This window comes from Anabrus simplex, chromosome 14, assembly GCF_040414725.1.
Source record: "Anabrus simplex isolate iqAnaSimp1 chromosome 14, ASM4041472v1, whole genome shotgun sequence".
NCBI lineage: Eukaryota > Metazoa > Arthropoda > Insecta > Orthoptera > Tettigoniidae > Anabrus > Anabrus simplex.
Window position 1 is genome coordinate 95,743,752 of NC_090278.1, and position 26,350 is coordinate 95,770,101.

Here is a 26,350-nt window from a genome sequence, read left to right on the forward strand (position 1 = left end):
CATTCCACAGGTGGATTGTTTTGAAACTGCGGTGGAGTGGACAATGGCCTGCGCTCTATTCTTATCGTAGCAATCCCTTTACAAGGTCTAGTAGCTTAGTTGCTGCGTAGAAAGTGGACTCTTCTGGGGTGCGTCCACCACACTTATTATTTATAACCTCCTTCCGAGAACTACTGCATTTCAAGTTTACCCAGAGTGAAGGCCGAATATTTGTATCTAGAGTGTTTGGTGTTCGAATTGTGTTCTGAATATTCTATGGCTAACTAAAATGAAATAATAATAATAATAATAATAATAATAATAATAATAATAATAATAATAATAATAATATATTATCATAATTTCGACGCTCCGTCTTTTTATTCCAGGGCTACTAGAGGGCAAATGTGTCACCAAAGATTTTTGTCATCCCGACTTAAGACTTGAGTGTCAAATGGACGTTTTTCCTCACCTTTTAAAAACGTGCTTACCTGTGGCGGGTTTCAACGCGTGACCCTGAAATCCGGAGGCCGACACTATCTCTAATCCACAGAGTAAGCTATTAGCGAGGTGGGAACAATGGCAATAGATCACTCGCAGTGAGAAGATAGAGGAAGAAACTCGATAGATGAAGCAGTTCTTCGGTGGTGGCATCTCGTGAGGTGATAGAGGAAGATAGCTTACGTAGGAGAATAAGAGTGCAAGAGAAGTAGAGGTAGAGCAAGAATATCGAGATGGTTGAACTCTTTAGTTCGACAACCGTGATTTAAAAAAACATAGTTGCAAGCAGAGAATTGCGCAGGCCTATAGTCAATTCACAGAGACTTGCAGACCGAATACTGAGAGGCATGGAGGTGTATGTGACCCACCTGTGGTAGGTATTTCATGCCTGACTTGTGATCGTGGTTTAGTGCCCACGGTTCCGCTGAAACAACAATCACCACCAACACCTGTATGTAAGTGATCCTTGTTCTGCTGACGCACTTCCTAGTTATTCCCAGAAGCCGGCCATACTGGAATGCCGGGTTTTAAAATGCAAGTCATAACTAACATGAACCTACTTTAGAAGGCTCTGAATACCCAGTCGACGTGGAGTTGGAATTGACCGCTATCCTACTACAATCATGAACTCTTTGTGTTATGGTCTTTAGAAATAAACTACAATGTTTCTCTACTCGCCCCAGTTGGGTAGACATTAGTTATTTCCTGAACGCTCGCTTCTTCGAGATATTTAAAGCTGCTGAAATACGTCATTCTTGTATCGGTAGGTTTATTAGTACTAGTTGGGACCAAATTCCGGCACCTCGGCGTCTTAGAAAACCGTAAACGTACTTAGTGGGGCGTAAAAGAACGATGACTGCTAAACCATACGTGTACAGTATAATATTGTAAAGGACGGTGTAGTTATTACTAGCACTAATTATAACAGGTTCGACCCTTCAAAGAATCTGCGAAAAGAAAGGTGAACGACTCCCATCCAGGTCGGAAGAGGACAGGAGTTCCCGAAGGGAGGTCGGATTAGGAAGAACGTGGCACAAGTGCAGAAGGTTCCCTAGTTCAGAGCCGTCACTACCTACAAGAACCGTCCGCAAGAATTCCGAGCAAAAGAATCGGAATGTTGAAATTGGTGCCACCATCTCAGGTCTGCAACTCGCATTTAATAATAATACGAAGAAGTGACGTGTTTTTAGTCGGTGAAATGTTTTCAAAGTTGTTCAGTACAGGAAACAAAACGTTTATTAAACTTGGTATTTATTTGCTATCAGTACAGATAAAACCTGTTTAGCTTACACATGTAATCCAAGATAAGAGGGGAAACTCGAAATTCTAGTTTAGTGAGGACTGTTCAGGCCCTGGTTACTCGTGTATTACTGTTGAGCAGCTATCTGTAATGGACTTCACGCCATCAAATGTACACAAAAATGCATCACAGTCATCTAATTTAGTCGCTAGTAATTCAGTGTTCACACGAGTCTGCATCCCCTTTCGTTTCACCTCACTTAAAGCGCACTTTATTTTGCTTGAATAGAAATTTGAATCACAAGAGCAAGAAAGTTCTCGTCTCACAGATTGTATACATCTTCTAATCGATAACCACACCAAAAATATAATTTCTATGTAACTGAACCCTGCTAAAAGGAAGTAAGGCAATATGCAAGTTATTAGACTTAGAATGTTTTCGTTTACGTTGTAAAGACATTTTACATTTTGTTGTTATTATACTCTTTGGTATTATAGATCATGTTTGCATGTTTTGATGCACGTAGACCATGAATTGTCTAGAGGAACGTGTTACATAGGCCTATTTGAAACCACCTAGCGTTGAAATATTTCCCTGTATGTTTGTCACATAAGTGGTGGTGGTAATCTTTAAAAGGGAATAATCACTAACTTGGCGATGTGATGGCATGAGGTGTGCGGAAAAATGACTTATTTCACGTTATCCAGAAGAAGGTTTGTGTATCCAGACGTGTGCTACAACTTTTAGGTGCACATGGCACTACATAGTCGTTTTCTGTTCATATAAAGAGAGTGTCGTCTATGGCGAATGTTGGATAACCTCAGTGTCTAAAAAATATACGCCTGCTACCCTTCCTCACAGCACATTCACAGTCTCCACTAGTTGGTGTGGCGTTATACAAATCGATTAGTCGCTACGCACATTTTGTCCGTATTTCCGCTAATAAGTTTGTCAATAATGAAAGAAAATCAAGGGGATAGTTAGCTGATAAGACAACAGGGCTTGTACAAACTCCTTGTTTTAATAATTCCTAGTTTCATCCGGGTAAAATGGAATAAACATGTAATTTTTTCTCCGCAAAGTGCGAGGTGTGACTGCCCCCCCACCCCCCAAGCGACTGATTATACAGTACGGTATCATATTCTAATTTAACAGTAGATCTATATTTCATGAAAGTTCTAAATAACAAGGTGTGTTGATGTATACGTACTGGATTTGTTTAAGGCCTAAGTTTACCTTTCGATTTTTCACTTATTTGAATAGAGTGAACTGAACTGTATGTGCCTGTAAATGAAATGCAACTCTGCAGTCTGTCTCCAATCATTCCACCGGGTCCGGAATGGAATGAATCTAGCGGCGAGGATAGGAACTGTGCCGGATGCCGAAGACTCGCACTCCTGGGACAATGATTAATGATTGACAGATTAAATTATATTAGAGAGTGTACCTGTCCAGCACAAATATCTCATGGAGTGACCGGGATTTGAACCACGGAATCCACCGGTGAGAGGGCTGGAGCCACGGAGGGTCACTTGCGCCTATAACAAAAGTGTATTTTAAATATGGCACCACCACTCAACTAACGTCACATTTCCGAGGTGACAGATACTCTTCCATCAGAAACCACACGAGTTAGAGCGATCAAACGCCTACTCTTCTTTTAAGCAACAAGGAAGTCTTTAAAAGTGCTACTGTTAGAGTACAGATATGAAAAACTCTAGATAACAGTAAGTTCCCAAGGAGATTACACTATCTTAAAAATGCAACGGGAGAATGTGAAGATTGGTCACTAAGCCTTTGGGGTTGTTTTAATATAGGTGGAGCCACAACAGTATGGCGAAAGTATTTTCATTTTGAGACACTATTTTAATGAAGTAATGAGTTGAATCCATTATCGAATTTGGAGCAAGTTGTGTCAAACGTAAACTAGAATAAAAGATACATTAAGCAAAACTTATAAAACAAATTTAATAATAATAATAATAATAATAATAATAATAATAATAATAATAATAATAATAATAATAATGTTATTTGTTTTACGTCCCACTAACTACTTTTACGGTCTTCGGAGACGCCGAGATGCCGGAATTTAGTCCCGCAGGAGTTCTTTTACGTGCCAGTAAATCTACCGACACGAAGCTGTCGTATTTGAGTACCTTCAAATACCACCGGACTGAGCCAGGATCGAACCTGCCAAGTTGGGGTTAGAAGGCCAGCCGCCTTAACCGTTTGAGCCACTCAGCCCGGCATAAAACAAATTTCTTCCATGTGATCGCTTTAACATTCTGCCCTGAGAAGTTAGAACATAGACAGTTGAATTAAGATTTCGATGGCGTCCGACTCGTTGTCTGAACGGTCAGAGTACTGGTTTTCGGTTCAGAGGGTCCCGGGTTCAATTCCCGGCCGGGTCGGGGATTTTAACCTTAATTGGCACGGGGGCTGGGTGTATGTATTGTCTTCATCATCATTTCATTTCTCATCACGACGCGCAAGTCGCCTACTGGCGTCAAATAGGAAGACCTGCAACTGGCGAGCCGAACCCGTCCTGGGATATCCCGGCACTAAAAGCCATACGACATTTCATTTCATTTTTCATTTCGATGGCTACTCTAAATAATTTTATAGAATAGGTTCAATGTTCCCAGGTTTTGGAAATGTCCGTCCTTCGTGAGTACCATGTAATGATGTTCCATGCCACCCGGAAGTGTGTCTTCTAGGAGACGAGGAGGAAGTCAGTCAAATGTGTGTTTCGTGATGCCAAGTGCCCAGAGAAACAGACTTCTATATCACAGTTTGCTGATCAAAGGACTTCATCTAGTTCTCATCGTGTTGATGATGATACCGGGAATGTGCGTCAATAATAATCACAATGGGGAAAGAGGAGAATTACCTTTTTCCTTGATATATCAAGATTCGATTAAACCAAGCTACTGAAACGTTCCTCAGAAGTTCAAAAGAATGGCATTTCTGTATCGGTCGTGTCCACAGTAATAAGGAAAAGCACTTTTTAATATTCCGTTATGTATGTATATATGTATGTGATTCACAAGAAAATGACAAGAGAATTTAATGAAAATCTGTATGTGAAGTCGGGGAATGAGCCACTACAATCTGGGCTATGAATAACTATTCACATTAAGTGAAATTGTAGCTTAGGGGGAGGTCCTCTTTTTGTTATTTGTTTTAAGTCGCACCGACACAGATAGGTCTTATGGCGATGGTGAAGGCCTAAAATTTAATTCTCAATTTAATTCTCAAATATTTATGTTGCTAATGGCTCTATCCATAAATACTTCATAACTAAATTATATAGAATGAAATTTCCGAACATTTATAACTTTTACATTTTTACCGTACCGGCTATGATAACAGATATATTCACGAACTAGCTGATGTATCCATACTTCGCTACGGAATTCTACATTGTGTACAGAATTCTAGGTTAGGTGGTGTACACGTTGTGAGCAAGATTGTATTAAATTGCATAGCTCTTAAGGTCACCCTAGAAACGCGACGGGGAAGTCACCAAACATATTTTCTCATATACAGAGAAACCCGCTCTTCACTGCTGATTTGGCTACTACTAAGTGAGCCTCTGCCTTAAGTTTGTACACTGCTTATTCAAAACAGTGCGTCAGAGTAAAGGTAAGGGTGTATTCTGCCTGAAGGCAGGTCCGAACCCCCGCAGAGGTGTGCCTAAGCCGGAGTTTACGTACGCTAGCTGGAATACTGTGATGAACCAGTGTGTTCCGTACCAGCAGTATCAGAAAATGATGAACCAGATGAATGGCATGCTAAAGAAGAAAATTTTCTAACTCCCCAGCTATTTCCCACCAATTTTCAGTCAGGCTGTTACAGTTGGTACACAGCAGTAATCCCATCTATCGGAGTTGAGTGGCAGCATAAGAGAGAAAGAACATCACACCAAACTATGGCCAATGTAACGTTACTGTTGACCAATTTTATGAGCTTTCGATATTGTAAGCCTTCACATTTAGGTTTCTTCCGACTCTGAAATACCACTCTTATCATAGTTGGTACGATAAAACTGAATAAAACATAAATGATCGGAAATTGTATTCTCTAACTTTTGTTATGTAGTACTTTTCGATAGGACCACTAACATAGGTACATATTTTTAGTAGCCTTCCCCTAAACTACAGTTTCATCCAGGGTGAATAAAATTGTTCATAGCTTAGACTGTAGTTTCTTATTCCCCGACTCTATATACCGATTTTCATTAAATTCTGTTCACCCATTTTCTCGTGGCTCGGCGTTGATATGGTCTTAGCAATCAAAATACAAATTAATGAATATCTGTGTTATCATAGCTTGTATGATAAACATCTATAAGACATAAATGATCGCAACTTTAATTCTATATAACTTAGTTATGTAGTATTCATCAATAGGACCACTAATAATATAAATATTTGAGAATTAAATGTTAGGCCTTCCCCTAAACTACCATTTCAATCAGCGTGAATAAAATGATTTATAACCTAGATTGTAGTGGCTCATCTCCCGACTTTGCATACTGACTTACATAAAATTCTCTTCAGACGTTTTCTCGTGATGTGTGTACGACAGAAATTACGGAAAAGTAAAAAGTGCATTTCCTTGTTGCTGTGGACATGATTGATGCAGAAATACCATCCTTTTTCAAATTCTGAGCAATGTACAGACACAACCTTTATTATATATATATTTATATTTATATTTTTGCTGCTGAGTCCACATCAACGCCGAGCCATGAGAAAGTAGGTAAAGAGAATTTAATGAAAATCGGTATGTGGAGTCGGGGAATAAGAAACTACAGTCCAGGCTATAAATAATTTTATTCACCCTAGACGAAATGGTAGTTTGCGAGAAGGCGCCTAAAATTTAATTTTGAATGCGCCTAAGTTATTGGTCCTATCGACAAGTACTGCATAATAAACGTTATAGAGAATACAATTTCCGATCATTTATGTTTTATTCAGTTTTTACCGCACCGATAAAGATAAGAGTGGTATTTCAGAGTCGGAAGAAACCTAGCCTAAATGTGAAGGCTTACAATATCGAAATCTCATAAAATTGGTCAACAATAGCATTTCATTTACCATTGTTTGTGGTGACGTCCTTTTTCTCTTCTGCTGCCACTCATCTCAGATAGATGGGATTACTACTGCGTACCGAGTATAACAGGCTGTCGGAATATAGGCGGGAAGTAGCAGGGGAGTTAGATAACTTTCTTCTTTAGCGTGCCATTCGTCTGGTTCATACATTTTCTGATACTGCTCCATCATAGTTCCTGCTATTCTATCCCTACTCTGAGGCGCTGATTGGAATGAGCAGTGGGCACACTTAACGCCTGCCTGTGGCTTGATCATTCCAGCCCTGGGACTTTGGTCTGTTAGATCGTCAAGAAGGCCTACCATTACAGTGGAAATTTCCGAATCCAGTCTTCACATGAGAAAAGACGAATGGTGACTTCCCCGTCGGGTTTCTGGGTAACCATAAGAGCTATGTAGTTTAATACAATCTTACTGACATGTACACTACTTAACCTAGAATTCTGTATACAATGTAGAATTCCGTCGCGAAGCAGGGGTACATCAGCTGGTTTAAAATAAGGCACTCTGAAGCGTACAATCCTTCCGGTTTTATTGCCTAGTTATAATGTTGGATTTTTGGTCTTGTAAGATATTGCGCGTTTGTTATACGTGTTCTGTGTTAGCTTGTAGGCCAGGCTCTTGCCTTGTTTGCCTCTTTATCCAGTCCATTGAGTTGGATCCATTCACGCACGTATTTGTACTTATCTGTCCTTTTAATCTTGCCATGTTTTACTTCCAAGTACCTCTCACTTTGGTGCTTGTACTCCACAAATTTAGTCTTTTCATAAAACAATTGAGACTTTTTTTGGACGATTTCAAGCAGGCTCTTCAGCATCTTTTGAGCGCCTTCTCAATTATTGGCTAAGATGGTAAGGTCATCTGCAAATCCCTAGGTTCTGTCCTTTCTTCTACTTTATTAGTGAGTAAAGCTTTGTTATTCTCCTGCTACAAGTTCTCTGTAGTTCGTAGAATGTAGTTCGACGTTCGGTTCATCACTCCAATTAGTTCGGGCTGGGGAACTGAACCGTAGTCGTAAAGAGCGGTAGTAAATCAGTACGGGTGTCTTTGAAAACTTGAGTGGAATGCTTCATAATATTTTTTTGCTAATGTTTTGCCCGCCAGAAAGGCAGCAATTAATGGCGGAAGAACCCTTTCTGCACGTCGTAGGCGTGTCCGGTCTTCTTTATAGAGGGAAGTCATTATTTGGAGCGTTTGTGGAATTAGTTTTCTGGGAATTTCTCTCCCTAGTGACCACATCTCCCGCTCTTGGACTGGGCATGTCGTACGCCTTTCCTCTGTCGCAAGCACTCTGTGGATCGGTGGAAGAGAGTCTGTCTGCGGATGTTCCATAGAGAAAGTCGAATTTTCGATTGGTGGGAAAGAAGTCTATTTAGGCTCGTAAAAGACACTCGGCCACATATCAGTTTCTCTGCCATGTAGTAGATCAACATTGACACGCAGGCAGTGTAAGTGGCGCGGTAGTTGAGGACATTTATTATTACTGGTGGACCCACAGCATTCCTTATAAATAGATCAGCTAACCCGTCTTGATATACGTGTCAGTCATACTGTTTTGCCTGCCCAATTCATTGCTTTTATGAATATTAAATACCGGTAATGTAGTTTAAAACACTTCTTTCCATACAATATTCTCTGGACTTCGACCATTCGGCCGTGTCTGGATCTTGACATTTTCAAACGATCTTGCCCGAGTTAGTGCGACATGCATTTGGTCGTGGCTGAGTAACTGGTTCGGGTAAGTAGACACCCACATTTTCATGAGTTTGTTCCTGCTCTTTGTTAATGATCGGACAGAAGGCTGGTAGACTTGACACCTTCCCGTCTCTGCGTACGTAGACTTTCTTAGCAGCAGGTAAGTAATGAGGAACGTTCTGCCGTCTGTTGAGTATATTCAGAAGCTGGGAAGGTTAGAGAATCAGAATAGTATGCATTCAGAACGATATTCGATTCACAGAAGGGAACCTATGGATTATTTGAAAGTCGAACGCAAGTCATATCAAATATTGAGGATCTCATAGCAAAAATAAAACAATACTACAACTTGTAAAAAACATCCTGGCAAACAGTGAGGTGCAAGTAGACGACTCGATCACAATATCCGATCCAATAGACCAGACTACGGTAGTACTACAGGTTGATCCTTTAAGTCCTCTTGTACAGGCAACGAAGACAGAAGGCACAGACATTTATATGTATGCAGATGACATGGTTTTAGTGTCCAGATCAATACCCGCTCTGCAGTTGGCATTTGATCGGCTCGTAGAATGGGCTAAAACAAATGACCTTCATGTAAACAGAAGTAAAACCATTACTATGACCTTTAGGAAAGGTGGCAGACATGCAGCAAGTGATGCGATATATTTGCATGGAGAACCACTAACTAGCGCGAATAAATTTAAATACCTCGGAATAACACTGCAAATACAAAGAACCAATTTCACAGCGCATATCAAACAAAGATTAACAGCAGCAGTGATAGCTATTAATGATATAAAATCTCCTCAGACAGCGTTGAAGTTATTCAGAGTGAAAATAGAACTTGTTATAAATACCATGCCAGAAAATTTATTTCGCGAACATCTGAGAAAGAAATCAGATCTGGCTGGACTTCTACAGTACGGAAGCGATGATGAACAAATGGAAGGACGCAAACTACGAGTTACGGCACGTAACAACAAGACTAGCTGTGCACGGTTTTCCTTTCAAACTATGCTCCACGACGAAGTATCACTCGCCAAATGACGAATGCATGTGTGCTTTGTGATCGTTATCACGTACTAATTAGGTTCTGCATTGAATTATTTTGTTTATTCTTTGTATATACTGTATTATTAATAGTATTCTTCCATCAGAGGAAGTATATACTCGCTGGCTTCATAGGTAGTAATCAAACATGGCTGCATGCAATGATATGAAATTCACGTACGCCACCAGAATATTAATGAAAGTGTTAGTCGCTTAGCAACGTGCTAAGTACAGAATGCATTGCGGCCTTCGCCTGCAATTACTAGAGGGATCCTTTAATGGTTTGATTTTATGATTACTCAAGGTTGGCTGAAGTTGGAGACCAATCAGTGTCTATTGATTCACCGGCAGGTAATTCCGGAGAGAATAACACAGAAATTAATCAAATCGGTCCAGTAGAACGGGCGGACGGATTTGCCAAAGCTGTTTTTAGTAAACCATTTTAATATAATTATAGAAGATTATTGTTATTATTATAAATGCGGAGGTAAAAGCTAAGTTAGTAATGAGCTCTATTAATTAAGGTGTACGCATTAACAGGCTAGGCTTCAGTGGTGATTTCATGTAACGTGAATGGAGGAGGATAAATCACCTAGGACAATAATGGACTTGTCATGGAGGGTAAGAAAAGTAGATGGTGACAAAGATGACATTGGTTTGACTCGGTGAGGACTGGAACATGGTCCACTCATCCTGTGGAGGTCAACTGAGTAGAGGCGGGTGAAGGGTGTTTGACCACATCAGCCATCCTCGAAGTGGTTTTCCGTGGTTTCGCACTTCTCCAGGCTAATGCCGATATGGTACCTAACTGAAGGCCACGGCCGCTTCCTTCCCTCTTCCTTGTTTATCTCTTCTGATCTCCCGCCAACAAGGGCCCCGTTCAGGATAAGAGGTCAGGGAGTCTGGGCGGGGTACTGGTCCTCTTTGCCAGTTGAAACCCCGACCCAAAGTGTCACGCCCCAGGACACTACCCTTGAGGCGGTAGGGGTGGGATCTCCCATTGATCCGGGGGAAAAGCCAACCCTGGGCGATAAACGGGTTAAGAAAGAAAGATATTATTTCCGACTGAGTTGGGAACTTTCATTTGTTAATTCCTACGGCTCGTGGGCTGGGCGCTTGTGCCGTCTTGAGAATTAGATAGGGCCCCATCCTCACAGACTCACAGCTCGCCTATAAGACCTACAACCAGGCCTCTCTGGCGGCTACACCCCATCTTCTTGTGAATGTTTCCATCCCACCCACTTTCACTCTCGCCGAAAGAAGCCGGCCTCTCTTGGATTACAGCCGCCATCACCCTTTACACTCTCGCTTCACGTCATACAATAATTGACTTCCTGCGCTAGCTTCAAGTGTTAATACGTACAGCACTTGAGAGAAAATGGTGCACTTTTTATTTTAGCTTCTAGGAACATTGTTCGTTTCTAGGACACGTAAGTGGTTCGTAGAAGTGGTCAATAAAGGAGTTCTTCGTAGCTGTGTTGGCGACCCACTTGTGGCACTGCACGGACACTGTATCTTATACATGTGGGTTTGCTTCATGTTGTTCGTCTCATTACCAGGAGGAAGTTACGAGAGGTGCCAAGTGGGCATCTGCCAAAGCAAGAGCTTGTTTACAGGTGGTGAGAGGAGGAACTATGGCAAGAACAAAACACGTCGATAGGTCTGTCTGGGAAGAGAGACCAGATCCCCCTGTGTTTGTTCTCGTGGCCGTTGATGGTGAATGCAATGTTCAGATTAACATTTTAAACAGCGTTAATTATTTTCAAAATATCAGCGATAAACCATCCCCGCCCCATGCCATTTCCTCCTCTGAATATCATAATGCTAATTGTCCCAGCATCCAAGTTAATGGAATTTTAAAACATGTTTTCATATGATACTCGAGCGAACGAACAAACAAACGAACGAAGAGACAAACATACGGAAATTGAACTGATGGTCTCGCAGGTCTTTACATACTGTAACAGGAAAATATTTGTTTAAGGCAAACAAAATGGCAATTTTCCTCATGTAAATGTTATTGATGGACATTAATTTGAGCAATTGATTGTGGTGACAAACTTCTGAACATGTAAATAAGGTAGATTGGGGCACGTCATATTTAGTGACATGTTTTAGGATGTGAATCCTACATTAGTTCGTCTATTTGAAATGCACAGAAATGGCAGTTTAAATTATAACACACACACAATTAACCTAATTTCATGAACATTTTAACATCGAAGAATTTGCATCTTTCCTTTTTATGTTCCTTGTTATTAGAATGTCTTTATTTCCTCCTGTGCTTGGTGGCAGTATGAAGTGCGTGTCGTAAGGGGAGATTTAAAGCTGGACAAAGGGCTCTCAACTTGGGAACGTGGGTTAGCGACCATGTTTCCCGTAGCCGAGTCTCACTTCGCTTCAATTTGCCAGACTCGTGACTTACATTTGTCCTTTTCCTTTTCTAACCGGGACGGTATTAGGTTTGCAAGACCTAAAGAAGTGTTTAATTTTCATGGCTTTCTTCGAAGGATCAGACCTCATCCTTCTAGTTACAGATCACCAGAGGAGCACGCTCGATGGATGACGTGATCGAGGAATCCGTGCATAAAAATAGCAGAGCTCTAGGAAATTGTATGAAGTGACGCACCATTAATTCCAGGAGCTTTTTCATCCTGTACTGCTCCGTTTAAATCGTGTAGCTACGTGTTTTTGATCTCGCACTTCATTCGTGGAAAATGCGCGGGAAATCCACCCTACACGAACAAATTACCAACAGAGAGAAATACTTATCTTGCATTCGGGAGGTAGCGACTTCGACCGCCACTGTAGGCAGCTCTGAAGATGGTTTTCCGGGTTTCTCGTTTTCATATCAGGCAAATGCTGATGCTGCACCTTAAGGCTACGGCCGCTTCTTTCCCACTCCTAGCCCTTTCCTGTCCCATCGTCGCCATAAAACCTATCTGTGTCGGTCAAATTGTAAAAAAACAAAAACAAACAATCATCATGATTATTGCTTTGTTAATCGCGTACGTTTAAAGTGGTGGTGATTTAAGAGGAAGTACAACTGGGCAACTATCCTCTATTAACGCTAATCGGAGAGGAGGAAAAAAAAAATTGGAAAGGATCAGACCCTGCAAAAAATGAAGTTATCGGTCAAAGGAAGATAAGGGTCATGAAGGGCGTGAAAGTAAGACTCCCTAGCCCTTGGAACCTAATAGCACCGGGGTCGGAAAGGAATGTGTTGACCAAGGGAGGTCGGACAGGATAGATAGAGAGGAGGACATCTGTTCAAGTTGCAGCACGATACACATCATCCCAGGGTACTTGATTAATGCAGTCAAAATGCACTGTCAGATGCAGTGTTCAGAAAGAGAAAACAAAGAAAAGTAACTGCCTGTTCGATCATGGTGACCTGAAAACGTGGATGCAACTAAACGTTTCGAGAATTGTGAAGGCAGTGGCTGTCTACAGAATAGGAAGTCAATGGCTGATCACTCGCACACCTTAACGTGTGCCTGTGCATACTAAAGAGTTGGTACGTCTTCCTTCCATGACGTGTCAGCAAGTTACAACGCGTCTTAGCACGGAGAGGCACTTAAATGGCCGTAATACATCAATACTGATTTTAATGTTATTGGCTCTTGTCATAAACATTGTGGTCGTGACAAGTCGGGATTTACCGCCAGGAAGTTGAGATATTCATTCCTCGAGAACAGTCTCTCATTCCTCCAGAAAAAAGTGCATCCCGAAAATTCTCAAGATATGTGTTTATTTCACCCTGATCATCTCAGACTTTTATTGATAAGTAAACGTTATTCAGCCGGCCTCGAGGTGTAGGGATAGCGTGCCTGCCTCTTACCCAGAGGACGAGGGTTCGATCCCCCCCCCCCCGATCGGGGATTTTTTTCACCTGGATCTGAGGGCTGGTTCGAGGTCCACTAAGCCTACGTGATTACAAGTGATGATCTATCTGATGGTGAGGTTGTGGCCCCAGTCTTTGAAGCCAAGAATAACGGCCGAGATGGATTCGTCGTGCTGACCATATGACACCTCATAATCTGCAGGTCTTCGGGCTGATCAGCGATCACTTGGTAGGGCATGGCCCTTCAGACTGTTGTGCATGGGGTTTAGAAAGGTTACTCAGTTTACTTAAATCGCATGTGGGTTGCTTTTTATAATTTTTAATAATTGATCGTGTGTAAGTTCTTCGATACGGCATTAAACCAGAGCTCTCATTTCGACAGTGTCCCCTAGTTGTTACAACAGGTGCTACTAGCTGAGTCGCCGAGCTCTTCTTTTCGAACCTCAGGTTTGCGAGGCTTATGGAGTTGTTTTTGACCGATACCTTCATTCTTAGGAGGATCGGATATCCCTTCTGATTAATGCTTGTCAATTTCGACGTTCGGTTGTAAAGTACGAGATGGCTGTGCGGCACGCTACCTGTCCCTAAGTTTGAGTTAATTTTCTCGGGTAAACTCCAGGACATAGCGTGTCGAGCCCGACACTCATCACATTCATATTTCTTTCCTGAGGTCATTCTACCCGAAATCTGAAAAATAACTGACCCCGTTTTATGTTGCATATTGTTTCTATATCCAACTCTTGAGCCGTTTCTCTACGGGAGCGGGTATGAGGTGAGATGGTTTTTATGGCCGGATGCCCTTCCTGACGTCAGCCTCATCAGAACAGTTAATGTGTTGAAATGAATGACGTGATATATGATAGTAGGAAGGGTGCCGGCAAATAGCCTTCTCCTGTCGAATAGCACCAAGGGGTCTGCTCAAGGCTTAACGTCTCCATCCGACGGACGAATCGTTATGAACAGCGTCCTATGCCCTCACTCCATATGGGCACTGCGGAGAGGTTTGAAATTGAATCCAGGCTTTTGGCGCGCAATATAGTGATTAGACCACCTGCCGGCCAACATTCTCATGGTGAAAATTGTTTCGACCAACGAGAGTCGAACCGGGTAAGCACGATGTCAGACCATGTACACTTCAACTCCTTAATGATCATGGCCACCAGGCGGGCTAATTTTACGTTGCATATGAATGCATATTTCGGCCATTTTTATTGTCATATTTGGTTCTTTTTGAGCAATTTTGTTTAAATTGAGGCGTCGTTGTTATGTGTTTAGCAGGTTTAAAACACGTGATTCCGAGAAAGAGTTGCTGTACGAACGTACGCCGACAGATACCAAAAAGCATGCTAATACTCAATTTGCTTTACGTCGCACCGACACAGATAGGTTTTGTCTTATGGCGACAATGGGATAGGAAAAGGCTAGGGTTGGGAAGGAAGCGGCCGTCGCTTTAATTAAAGCACAGCCGCAGCCAAGCATTTGACGGGTGTGAAAATAGTAAACTACGGAAAACCATCTTCAGGGCTGCCGACAGTGAGGTTCGAACCCACTAAACTCGCCCGCTTTTTACAACACAGTGAGAACTGCGCCTCAGAGCTACGATACCTACTGCAGCTTTGTCAGTCTCCAGGATTAAACGTGTCTGCTGTATTATCGCTTATCACTTCTTAGCACCTTTAATGTTAGTAATATAATACTTGCTGCCTGTCCCTAAACTGCTTAAGTCATATTTTACCCTTTTTGGGTCATAATTTAGCTAGTTTTTAGGGCATATTTTCTACTTTAGGTCGTAAACTAGCCAACCCTAGTGATCTGCTGTTCAAAGTCTACATTGCAGACTTCACCGTGAAGGAAGTGGACAGGCAGTAGCTGCAGACCCGGATATTATGACTGCACATCTGGCTGTTCGTATTTAGGACAGAAATAAGTTTGTTGTGACAGGGCTCGTATCCGGTCGTTGGACTCGCGACGCTGCTCTAGCCGTCACCTGTCATACTCTCTGCGCTACTGAATCGTGCCTTGTCAACCACATTACCTCGATTTTATAGAGAAAAAACAAGAACATATGGACCGAGAAGACGAATGTGGTGGTGGTGATTATTGTTTTAAGAGGAAGTACAACTGGGCAACCATCCTCTATATAACACTAATCAGAGAGAAAAAATGGAACGTATCGGCCAAAGAAAGAGAAGAGCCACGAAGGGCGTGAAAATGAGACTCTCTTGGCCCTGATACCTAACACCGTCGGGATCGAAAAGAACAAGAGTTGACTAAAAGAGATCGGATAAGATAGATGAAAGTGAGGAGCCTGGCACTTGTAAGTGGAAGCAATGCCACGACTCGGTTAAGGGCCCCGTGGTCGCCAACCCACGGTCCAAAGTTCAGAGACCCTGCCCCCCCCCCTTTTTTTGCTAGTTGTTTTACGTCGCACCGACACAGATAGGTCTTACGGCGACGATGGGACAGGAAAGTGCTAGGAGTGGGAAGGAAGCGGCCATGGCCTTAATTAAGGTACAGCCCCAGCATTTGCCTGGTGTGAAAATGGGAAACCACGGAAAACCATTTTCAGGGCTGCCGACAGTTGGGCCCCTTTTAATCACCTTTTACGACAGGCAAGGGATACCGTGGGTGTTATTCTGCCCGTCCCCACCCACAGGCGGAGAAAAGACGGAATTCTGCGATATTTAGACGTTTAGAAAGGCAAGTACTAGTAATTTAAATTATTTCTTCTGGGGCATGCACAGAGGGTCTGCTCAATGGACGGGGCAAAGGGGCACGCTAACACCAACAGTATAAATACAATACAACAGGAGTTCCATAGTCTCAACTGTTCTAGAATTTCAGAAGAACCAAGTACACGATATATCATCGCTGCTGTGTCAAAACCGCGAATTATCCATTATTTTCCTCAAGACTAGTCACGCTGCCCAGCTGATGCAGTCCATCAGATCAATTTTCCTGTGCGCGTGTGATGGAAAATGAACGTTACCGAAGGAATGTATTGTATGTTTCCATGACTTATTTTTTACAAAAATTGCTGAATGATATTGGAAAGAATCTTCGGTAAGGAGTACAAAATGAAAGTAAATAAGTCCAAAACCAAAGTAATGGAGTACAGTGGAACGAAGTCAGGTGATGCAGGAAATAATTAGATTAGGAAATGAAGTCTTAAAGGAAGTAGATGAATTTTGTTACTTGGGTAGTAAAATAACTAACGTAGGACATAAAATGCAGACTAGCACAAGCAAGGAAGGAAATTAGATCACTTCGAACATTGATACAGGAGTTAGGAAGATGTTTTGTCTGAAGCGTGGCATTGTATGGACGATAACTAGCTCAGAAAGAAAGACAATAGAAGCTGTTTGTTAGAATCATACCGCCTACACTTCCCTGAAAAAGTCCTGGGTGTCTTACGATGTATCCCATCATTCTCTCTCTTCTTCTGGTCAAATGTAGCTAAATCGATCTCTTTTCACCAATTCGATTCAGTATCTCTTCATTCGTGATTCGACCTATTCATCTCACCTTCAGCATTCCTCTGTACCGGGCGAGTTGACCGTGCGGTTAGGAGCGCGCGGCTGTGAGCTTGCATCCGGGAGATAGTGGGTTCGAATCCCACTGCCGACAGCCCTGGAAATGGTTTTCCGTGTTTCCCATTTTCACACCAGGCAAATGCTGGGACTGTACCCTAATTAAGGCCAAGGCCGCTTCCTTCCAACTTCTACGCCTTTCCTATCCCATCGTCTCTATAAGACCTATCTGTGTCGGTGCGACGTAAAGCCACCAGCATTCTTCTGTAACACCTCATTTCAAAAGCTTCTATTGTCTTTCTTTCTGAGCTAGTTATCGCCCATGTTTCACTTCCATATACCATACCAAGCTTCAGATGAAAGTCTTCAGAAACATCTTCCTAATTCCTATATCATTGGTTCAAGTTAGCACATTTCTTTTCTTAAGAAAGCTCTGCCTTGCTTGTGCTAGTCTGCATTTTATGCCGTTTTTACTTCTGCTATCATTATTGTTACTTGGGTGGTAAATAACTATTCATTTACTTCCTTGTAAGGCTTCATTTAACGGTCTAATATTTCCTGCATCATTTGACTTCTTTAGACTGTACCGCATTACCTTTCTTTTGTCTTCTTCTTCTTCTTTTCCTACCGCTTTTCCCACACCTGTGGGGTCGCGGGTGCGATCTGTGTCGCACATGTGGATTTGGCCCTGTTTTACGGCCGGATGCCCTTCCTGACGCCAACCCTATATGGAGGGATGTAATCACTATTGCGTGTTTCTGTGGTGGTTGGTAGTGTAGCGTGTTGTATGAATATGAAGAGGAGAGTGTTGGGACGGACACAAACACCCAGTCCCCGAGCCAGAAGAATTAATCAGAAGCGATTAAAATCCCCGACCCGGCCGGGAATCGAACCCGGGACCCTCTGAACCGAAGGTCAGTACGCTGACCATTCAGCCAACGAGTCGGACTTTCTTTTGTATTTATTTAAATTATTTATTTTCATCTTGTAGGCTACTCCTTCTCAAAGATTGTGTTCATGCCATTCAGCAATTTCTCCAGATCTTCTACCGACCCGGATATCTAGTAATACCAATTTAATCGGGAAATCTCAGAGTTTTGATTTCCTCTCCTTGGATTGTGATTACTTTTCCTTTGTCACCTGGTTTTTGTAAACATTGTAAAAATATAGGGGACGAACTGCAGCCGTGCCTCACTCCTTTCTGGACTGCTGCTGCTGCTGCTTTTCCATAGCCTTCGATTCTTATCACTGCAGACTGATTTTTGTACAGATTGTAGATAATTCTTTCGCGGTATCTGACCCCGTTCACCTTCAGAATCTCAAATATCTTGGTCCAGTCAACATTATCGAATGCCTTTTCTAGCTCTACGACTGCCATGGAAGGGCTCGTGATTTCAGGATAGTATGGAGCCAACTGTGGTGAGAGCTAATGGAGAATGTTGTTACAGGTACAAGGACGGACGTCCCTACCCTTGGCCTGGAGGAGTGTCACACTTCATCCTGTACCCCGAGTCGGCCAACCAGACCATCTACGCTCAGAAGACGTCGCTGGAGTCGGATGGCGGTAATTACTCCTGTCTGGTGCGCAACGACACGACCGAGAAGAGGCACATGGTGACCCTCACAGTCATGGGTGAGTACACCAACTGTCTCTGAAGACTGCAATGGGTTGTTGATGCTCTGCGAGGTATCTGTATTTCATAACCTGAAGGAAATAAGGAATGCCAAGTAGAACTTCATAGTGACATACAGTCGGACCTGCCCATAAGGGAACTGCAAGGGGCCGTAAATATATATATAACCTTTATCTCAGAGTAGGAATATTTAGGATACATGGTGTTGGCACCACTGTTTATCTTTTCTTTCTCCTCCAATTTCCTAAGAATGAGATTGAGTTTATTGGGATTGCTAGAGGAAAGAATGGAATGTTTTATTCTGTTATAAGTAAATTTTGAATGGTTGAATTGTCGGTCTACATTTGTGTACTTGAAGGTAAGAATCTTTGTATTATTTCTTGATTTAGTAACATATCTGGCCTTCTTTTTACACAAAGCCACATTTCTGATTTTATAATAGATAATATGAACTGTTAGATTTTTATGAACTCACTATAGCGTTACATGACCCATGTTTCACATCCATAAACTACTGTAATAAATGAATTCCAATTTTTGGATTCAAGACGCCACAACGCTACAAAAGAAAGGAGGGTGCTAAACCCAGGGAGTCCATGCCTGCAGAAATTATGAAGGTAGCACAAAAAGGTTTTGCTGGAGCTGCCCTGCGTACAACTGCGAAGGGGTAAGTTGGGGTGATAGCTGATGACTTTGCCTCCTAACACCTCCATGAAATGTTTCTATGTAAGGTTGCTTGCTTATTACGGCACTGTTGTCTTGCAATGTTACTCGTACCCTATTAAACCAAATGATGGCTCTGTATGTAACAGTACGAAGCATTAAAGAAACTACTGCACAGTTGTAACATTTTAACACAGGAAAATGTTTATCAGGGTCGCCAGATATCAGAAGTAAGCAGTCGAGGAAATCAACGGTGCTTTTTGCTATAAGTTGTAAATTTCTTTTAACATAGTATAGTGCAATTTATTATTTCATTTATTCATAAATGCTTTAAAGTATTTACAGTTCTTATATTTTGAAAATCAGTTTCGATTATGTAACAAATTACTATCGGTAAAATGTGATTCTTGTGGGTGTCTTAAACTGTCTTCAGCTTATCGCAGTTATTTCTGTCGTCGCTGGAATCATTAAGGGAATTTTTATTTTGGCCGGAGGTCTAGACCGATGCCCTTCCTGACACCACTGTGTGTGTTAAATAGAAGATCATAATCGTTGAAGATGATCGCGAAGACCTTCTGCTTGAGACGATAAGAAAGTGGATCATTATGATCCCTCCCGGAATGTGGTCTTCAAATTGACATCCTTGAACATGATTCCTTGCATTGTTAAGACGTTTGATTCTTGATTGGTACGTGCAGCCAAGAGCGTGGGTATGGCTAGCAGTTTTTCCTTCTCTGGGAGACATTTGAGTCGTAGAAGAGAGTGGAGTGAGTCAGCGCCCGGTTGGGTGGGGTTCCCCGGTGAGGTGACGTTCTCGGAACACGGGGCGCCTTCATTGGGCCTCCAACGTGATCGTTACCATAATGAAGAGCTGGTATTCCCTGGCAGAGTGGAGCTCGCTTTAACCTTGATCTTCATTTACTTAATTCTCAGTTAAAGTGTACTCTCCCACGGACCATTAACATTTGAACTTATTTTAAAACAATCTCGGTATAAGAATTAATTCTGCCTTCAGAAACATTACATGTACTCTAGACGGAATTTCGTAAGATTTTGCTGAAACATTCTCGGAGGGAACTGTCGCTTCAATAATAATGTTTTATTTCAAACTATTTTCTTTAAAATATATCAGTTGCGAAATTATTTGCAAAAAATCACATAATCGTTTAAAAATGAGATGGTGTGTGTCTACACCGCAGGACATTGATTTGAAGATCTCTCATATTAGCAGTTTCAAAGTGACGGCCGTTAATAAGGAACTTGGAAAGGGAATCGCAATCCAACGAGGTGGGATGTTTTAAGAGGAAGTACAACTCCCTAACAAGAGAGAAAAATGGAAAGGATCCCACACTTCGAAAAATGAGAATATCGGCCAGAGAAAGATAAAGGCCACGAAGAGTGTGGAAATGAAAGACTCCCTAGCCCTCGAATGCTCTAATAGCGTCGGGGTTGGAAAAGAACAAGAGTTAACGAGGGGAGGTCGGATATGATAGATGAAAATGAAGAGCCTGGCACAAGTAAGTGGAGGCAATGCCAGGACTCAGCTCAGGGCTCCGCGGACGCCAACTCACTCTCCCAAGTTCAGAGCCCCTGGGACCCCTTTTCGTCGCCTCTTACGACAGTCACTGATAGTAATGTATCCTCTAATTGCTGGGACATCGAAAAGCAGAGCTTTAGGTCCAGCAGCCAATGTTGTTGCTTTCTTAGCACCACCCGGGAATCACGTGTAGGTTACTTCGACGTTAAACGTACGTATGTGAGGCAACGGCAAATCTTTTATCATTGTTTGTAAATTTGTATTTTTCTGCCATACGAAAGAACAGGCAGGGAATACTGTGGGTGTTATTGTACCGCCCCCAGCCACAGGGGGCTCCAAGGAGAAGAAATCAAAACTCTTGAGATTTGCTGATATCCAAGTCTGTAGACGATGCAATGTAGGCCCTGTCGTACCGAATACGCATCGTCGCCATGAGACCTATCGATGCGATGTAAACCACATTTAAAAATGGCCGCTGATTGCCGTGATAACGTCCTTTGTGTATATTGAAATAATGCTGTTTCATTGCGCTTAGAGTGATTTGGGTGACGCACACAAGGTAAAAGAAAATCCGCGTATCTTGTAGGCGACGTGCTCAGAAAGCCACAGTGAAATCAATACTAGTGGCGACATCGCCAGCCTCTCGCATCCCACCGCGTCTGTGGCACAGCACGATCACATGGCCTCTCGCGAATACTCTCGAGCGTCGGATTCCTCAGAGAACTCGATCACCTATGGTCTGTAGTTAGTTATCTCAGTTGTAAAGGTGACAAGGTGTCTTCTTCCTGGTTTTTTCCTGAATTTACTTGGGCCGGTAATTTATGTGGATCACGTCAATCCTGCGTTCCATTGCTTGTTTTTGCTTTGGCTGTTAGTGTGGTGGGTTGTCGCACCGGCACAGACAGGTTTTATCGTGACAATGGAATAGTCCAGTCCGACTGTCCTGAAGATGGTTTTTCGTGGTTTCCTAATTTCACACTAAGAAAATTCTTAGTTAAGGTACAGCCCCAACAGTTGCCTGTTGTGAAGACGGGAAGCCACGGACAACTAAATTCATGGGTGCCGGACAGTGGAGTTCGAACCCACCAGCTACGTGGCCACTCTCTCGGACGGCTGCGTATAGAACACTCACTCCCCGAACCAGAAGAATGACCTCTATTTCGATGACGTAACAAAAACCACAGCAATGCTCTGTCTTCCAAATCAGTTTATAGTATTGGGAACTTTGTGGTACATACGAACAACAAATAACTACGAAGAACCACTTATTGTAGTCACAGCTGAACCACCGTTTTGTAGTTGCAAAGTGGTACGTGTAAAGGCAGTCCAAACCTTCTCCATCCTAGCACTCAGTTTTTCTACCCCTATCTCTTTTCTGACTTGAGCATTTCTCACATTTGTACCCTTCTGCTGATCTCATCCAACCTTGCACTATTTCACTTCGCAAACATTTGAAGTATTCAACAACTTCAACGTTCTGTCCCTTTTCCTTCTCTTTCTCCTCTTGTCATCACCACTGTTTTGCTCTTCTTTGTACTGATTTTCATACCATATTTCTCAATGTTGAGCCTCCGTGGCTCAGGCGACAGCGCGCTGGCCTCTAATCTCTGGGTTCCGTGGTTCAAATCCCAGACACTATCTGAGAGATTTGTGCTGGACGAAGCGGAGGCGGGAGAGGTTTTTCTCTGGGTATTCCGGTTTTGCCTGTCATGTTTCATTCCAGCAACACTCTCCAATATGATTTCATTTCATCTGTCAGTCATCAATCATTGCCCCAGAGAAGAGCGACAGGCTTCGGCAGCCGGCACAATTCCTATCCTCGCCGCTAGATGGGGCTTCATTCCATTCCTGACCCGGTCGACTGACTGGAAACAGGCTATGGATTTTTCATTCCTTAATATTATACTTTATAACATCTAGTTTGATTTGCACTTCTGTGTTGTTAACTGCCCAGGTCGCTGTGTCCTCCACAAATAACAATATTTTCATATCCTCTCTATATGCTGCCTTTGTTTCCTTTATAATTTCATCCACAACTGTCAAAAATAGGTAAAGGAGATCAGTTTAATTCGGCAGTTTACAGTAGTTTTTATTTGTACCATTCTCAAGGCATGAAATACAGGATCTTTTTTCGGGAGAAGTTTGAGTTGGAAACTTGTCGCTCCTTCCCCATCATATGGTAACATACCGTCAGGGACAAACCTATCTGGGTTATTGCCACGTTGATGAAAAAATATGGTCATTGCAGCACGTCTCATTTCTATCCTTGCTGTTTACTGAAGAGCATTTCTTCGGTAAGTAATCCCTCCGGAATGGAGTTCCTTCTTTTAATATCGTATGCCCGTGATTGCTACCACGGAACCCCTAGCTGAGTCTGACATTATTTGCACTTTGTGCCTCTCATCTCCGCTAGACGACTAGATGTGTCGTGCTGGGATTATGCGGGACCCACAGCACTTGTGTGTGTCAAGCATTGAGCCCACTGCACTGTCAGTGTCTCTTGTTCGTGACTGCATGCAAGTTCCTGAAAGCGGCGCTGTTTCTGCGCAACCAAAATCGGAAGGGGAGAAAGGATGAATGTATCGGTAAACAAACGGAAAAGGACACGAAGGCCGTGAAAATGAGTGACTAGGAGGGGGGGTAATTATTAAAACAAGCCCTGTTGTGTTATCAGCTATTTTCTTTCATTATTAGCGGAAATACGCACAAAATGTTCGTCGCGGCCAAGCTGTATAGCGCCACAGCAAGTAGTGCAGACTAGTGATAGGATAAACAATCGCTTATTTCGTTTTATTCGATTATATTTCCCATTTGATTATTTTTCGACTGTTTATTCGAATGAATGAGCCTGTATTCAAACGTTTAATACGGCATGTTAAAGTGATATTCTTCTAGGAAAGTACGTGAAGTACGATAAAGTTGAGACTCAATGGGATAGATTAGAGTTTAATGAACGGTACGAAGTTGTGCGTTACATATTGTTGTTCATTTGAAGCTGGGACTGGTGGTGTGGCTGAAGACTCATGAAACCAGTCGTTGACGACAACCTCTCTATTTGTTCTATCTAAAAGAGTAAAATGGCTCCTTAGTTAAACCATTTAACCCACCTTGAAATGACATGGCAGTCTGTAAAACAGTCCGTTAATGATAACTCCCTTGTTATCCTCCTATCGAAATTGTGCACACGAGAAAAACTGTTTATAAATATATTTCCATTAAGGCTGGTCATGTATAATTTGTGAGGGGGTAAAATCACTGTTTCAACTTCCTATAAATCCCCAAACCAATCCGGGATTTAAAAATATTACCGGGCGAGTTGGCCCTGCGGTTAGGGGGGTGCAGCTATTCGAGTCCCACTGTTGGCAGCCCTGAAGATGGTTTACCGCGGTTTCCCATTTTCACACCAGGCAAGTGTTGGATCTGTACCTGAATTAAGGCAACGGTCGCTTCCTTCCGACTCCTAGGCCTTTCCTATCCCGTCGTCTCCATAAGACTTATCTGTGTCGGTGACGTAAAACAAATTATTGTAAAAGTAAAAAGAAATAATATTAAACCTGATACGTACCCAAGGACAGATATAAAGTTTGGTAGAAATATATAGAGTAGTTTCCTAGTTATAAGAACTCAACAAACGGGCGAACAGACATATCGACAAAAAAGCTTTAAAAATGTCCGCTCGAACTTGGAGTGAAAAACGGTCCGTTAATAATATCTCCCTTATTAATCTTCGTATCGAAATGATGCACATGAGAAAAACGTTTGAGAATTTGATTTCCTTTAAGGCAGATAGATTTCCGTTAAGTTTGGTTGTGTACAGTTTGTGGGAGTGCAAAATCACGGTTTCGAAAAACCCCCAGTTAGTTCAGGGATGTAGAGACTATATTGGCCCTAAAACCTACCCAAGGACAGGTGGATTCTAAATATGAACTTCGGCAGAAATATATCCAGGAGTTTTCAAATTATAAGAAATCAGACGAACAGAAACCAAAGCTAAAAAATATGCAGACGGTCATTATAACACCTGAAACGGATAACTGAGTGAAAATTTCGCCGAAATAGTCGTTGTACAGAGATACGGTCGTTACGATTTTATTTATACAGATGTTGAATCAAAATATCGAAAAACTATTATTACCTCATTTAAGTTGATAAACAGTCCGTCCACCTTTACCTCTCTGTCGAAATTAGCTTTATCAAAAAACTTACCACTTTGTAGCTGTTTATTTTCTTTTTCACTTTTGATGTATTAACCCCTCCCCAGTCCTTGGCCACCGCAAACCTAATACCGTCGGGATCGGTAAAGAACAAGTCGGATAGGAGCCCCGTGGTAGCCGAACGTAGCAGAGAACAGGTTCTGTGTAAGACCCAGACTGAACGTTTCTTTTAGTTTGAATCAACTTTTCTAAACAAATAAGTTTTAAAGAAGAGGCTTGTATTCTGTACTCTATCGAGTAGCATAGTCTCTGAGTTGTTCCGTTCTCTGAGCATCCCGCATGGACAGAAAAGAGAAGGAAGAAAAAGCTGGCAATCTTGCATTGCAGTAGCTTGGTATTGTGCAAGTTCCTCACGGACACACTTTTCTCAGAAACAATTAAAGCTATAAACATAACGTTTGTTCCGGATATGCAAATGGTTTTTATCTTCATGGGAAGTGAATTATATTTTGATAATTAAAATGGGAAGCATAATAGGACCAAGACTCTTATCAGACGGAACTCGACCAACACCAGAAGATGGCTGGCTTTCTACGGACACTTTATAGAATGGATTTCAATAGGCTGTCCTTTAAGATCTTCAAAGTAGCCAGCAGGGGTAAAGCCACTAGATCGCTGTGGATCTGGCAGAACTTGTAATAATGCCATTATAATTAACAGAATTAACTACCGTTCAACTATCAAAACCAGATCCTTTCCAACATCCCTTACAGAAGCAAACCGCAATGAGTCCAGGAAACGGTCCGAGGAACGGAAAACTGAGAAAAGGTCAAGGTACCAAGAAGAAAGCAGCAGCCAAACCCACCATTAAGAACACGAGAAGTGGCAACAATCGAAAACTACAACACAGCTAAAGCACAAGCTCTGTGGTCCAAACAAACTCAGGAAGAAGAAGAAGAAGGTGATAAAATATTAAATGTGAGGAACATATAAAAGGTTGCGCTCATTGTTACTTTGACAGATTATACGTTGCACTATTCAGTGAATAACATGTAATAATAATAATAATAGTAATAATAATCGTATGGCCTCAGCTACCGTTTGCAGGCATTTCAATTTGACGCCATCTGGCTGTCTGCTCGTCAATTTCGACGTTCCGTTTTACTCTAGACCCACAAGATGGCAGACCGAATAAACCGAAACTCTCTTGGGCGTCTGTGGCTGAGAGAGTTAATGAATTTTGTCGGGTAAACACCCAATGTGTCACCAGAGATCTTTTACATGCCGACATCGTACGACATAGTGTCGAATGGACTTTTTTTTTTTCCCCTTCAGAAATCTGACTCTTTCTGCCGGGAAGGGAAGCGAGTACACACAGGAAGTAACTAAATTCATTCCCTTGC

General features: G+C 42.1%; 1 protein-coding gene across 1 annotated transcript in view; it reads left to right on the forward strand.

The window, feature by feature from the left end:
* LOC136885521 (X-linked interleukin-1 receptor accessory protein-like 2) overlaps positions 1 to 26,350 on the forward strand; it is a 148,799-nt gene that overhangs the window by 76,126 nt on the left and 46,323 nt on the right. Inside the window, exon 2 of the mRNA XM_067158122.2 lies at positions 18,408 to 18,592. Coding sequence (XP_067014223.2) covers positions 18,408 to 18,592 — 185 coding nt within the window. The remainder of the gene's footprint in view (positions 1 to 18,407; positions 18,593 to 26,350) is intronic.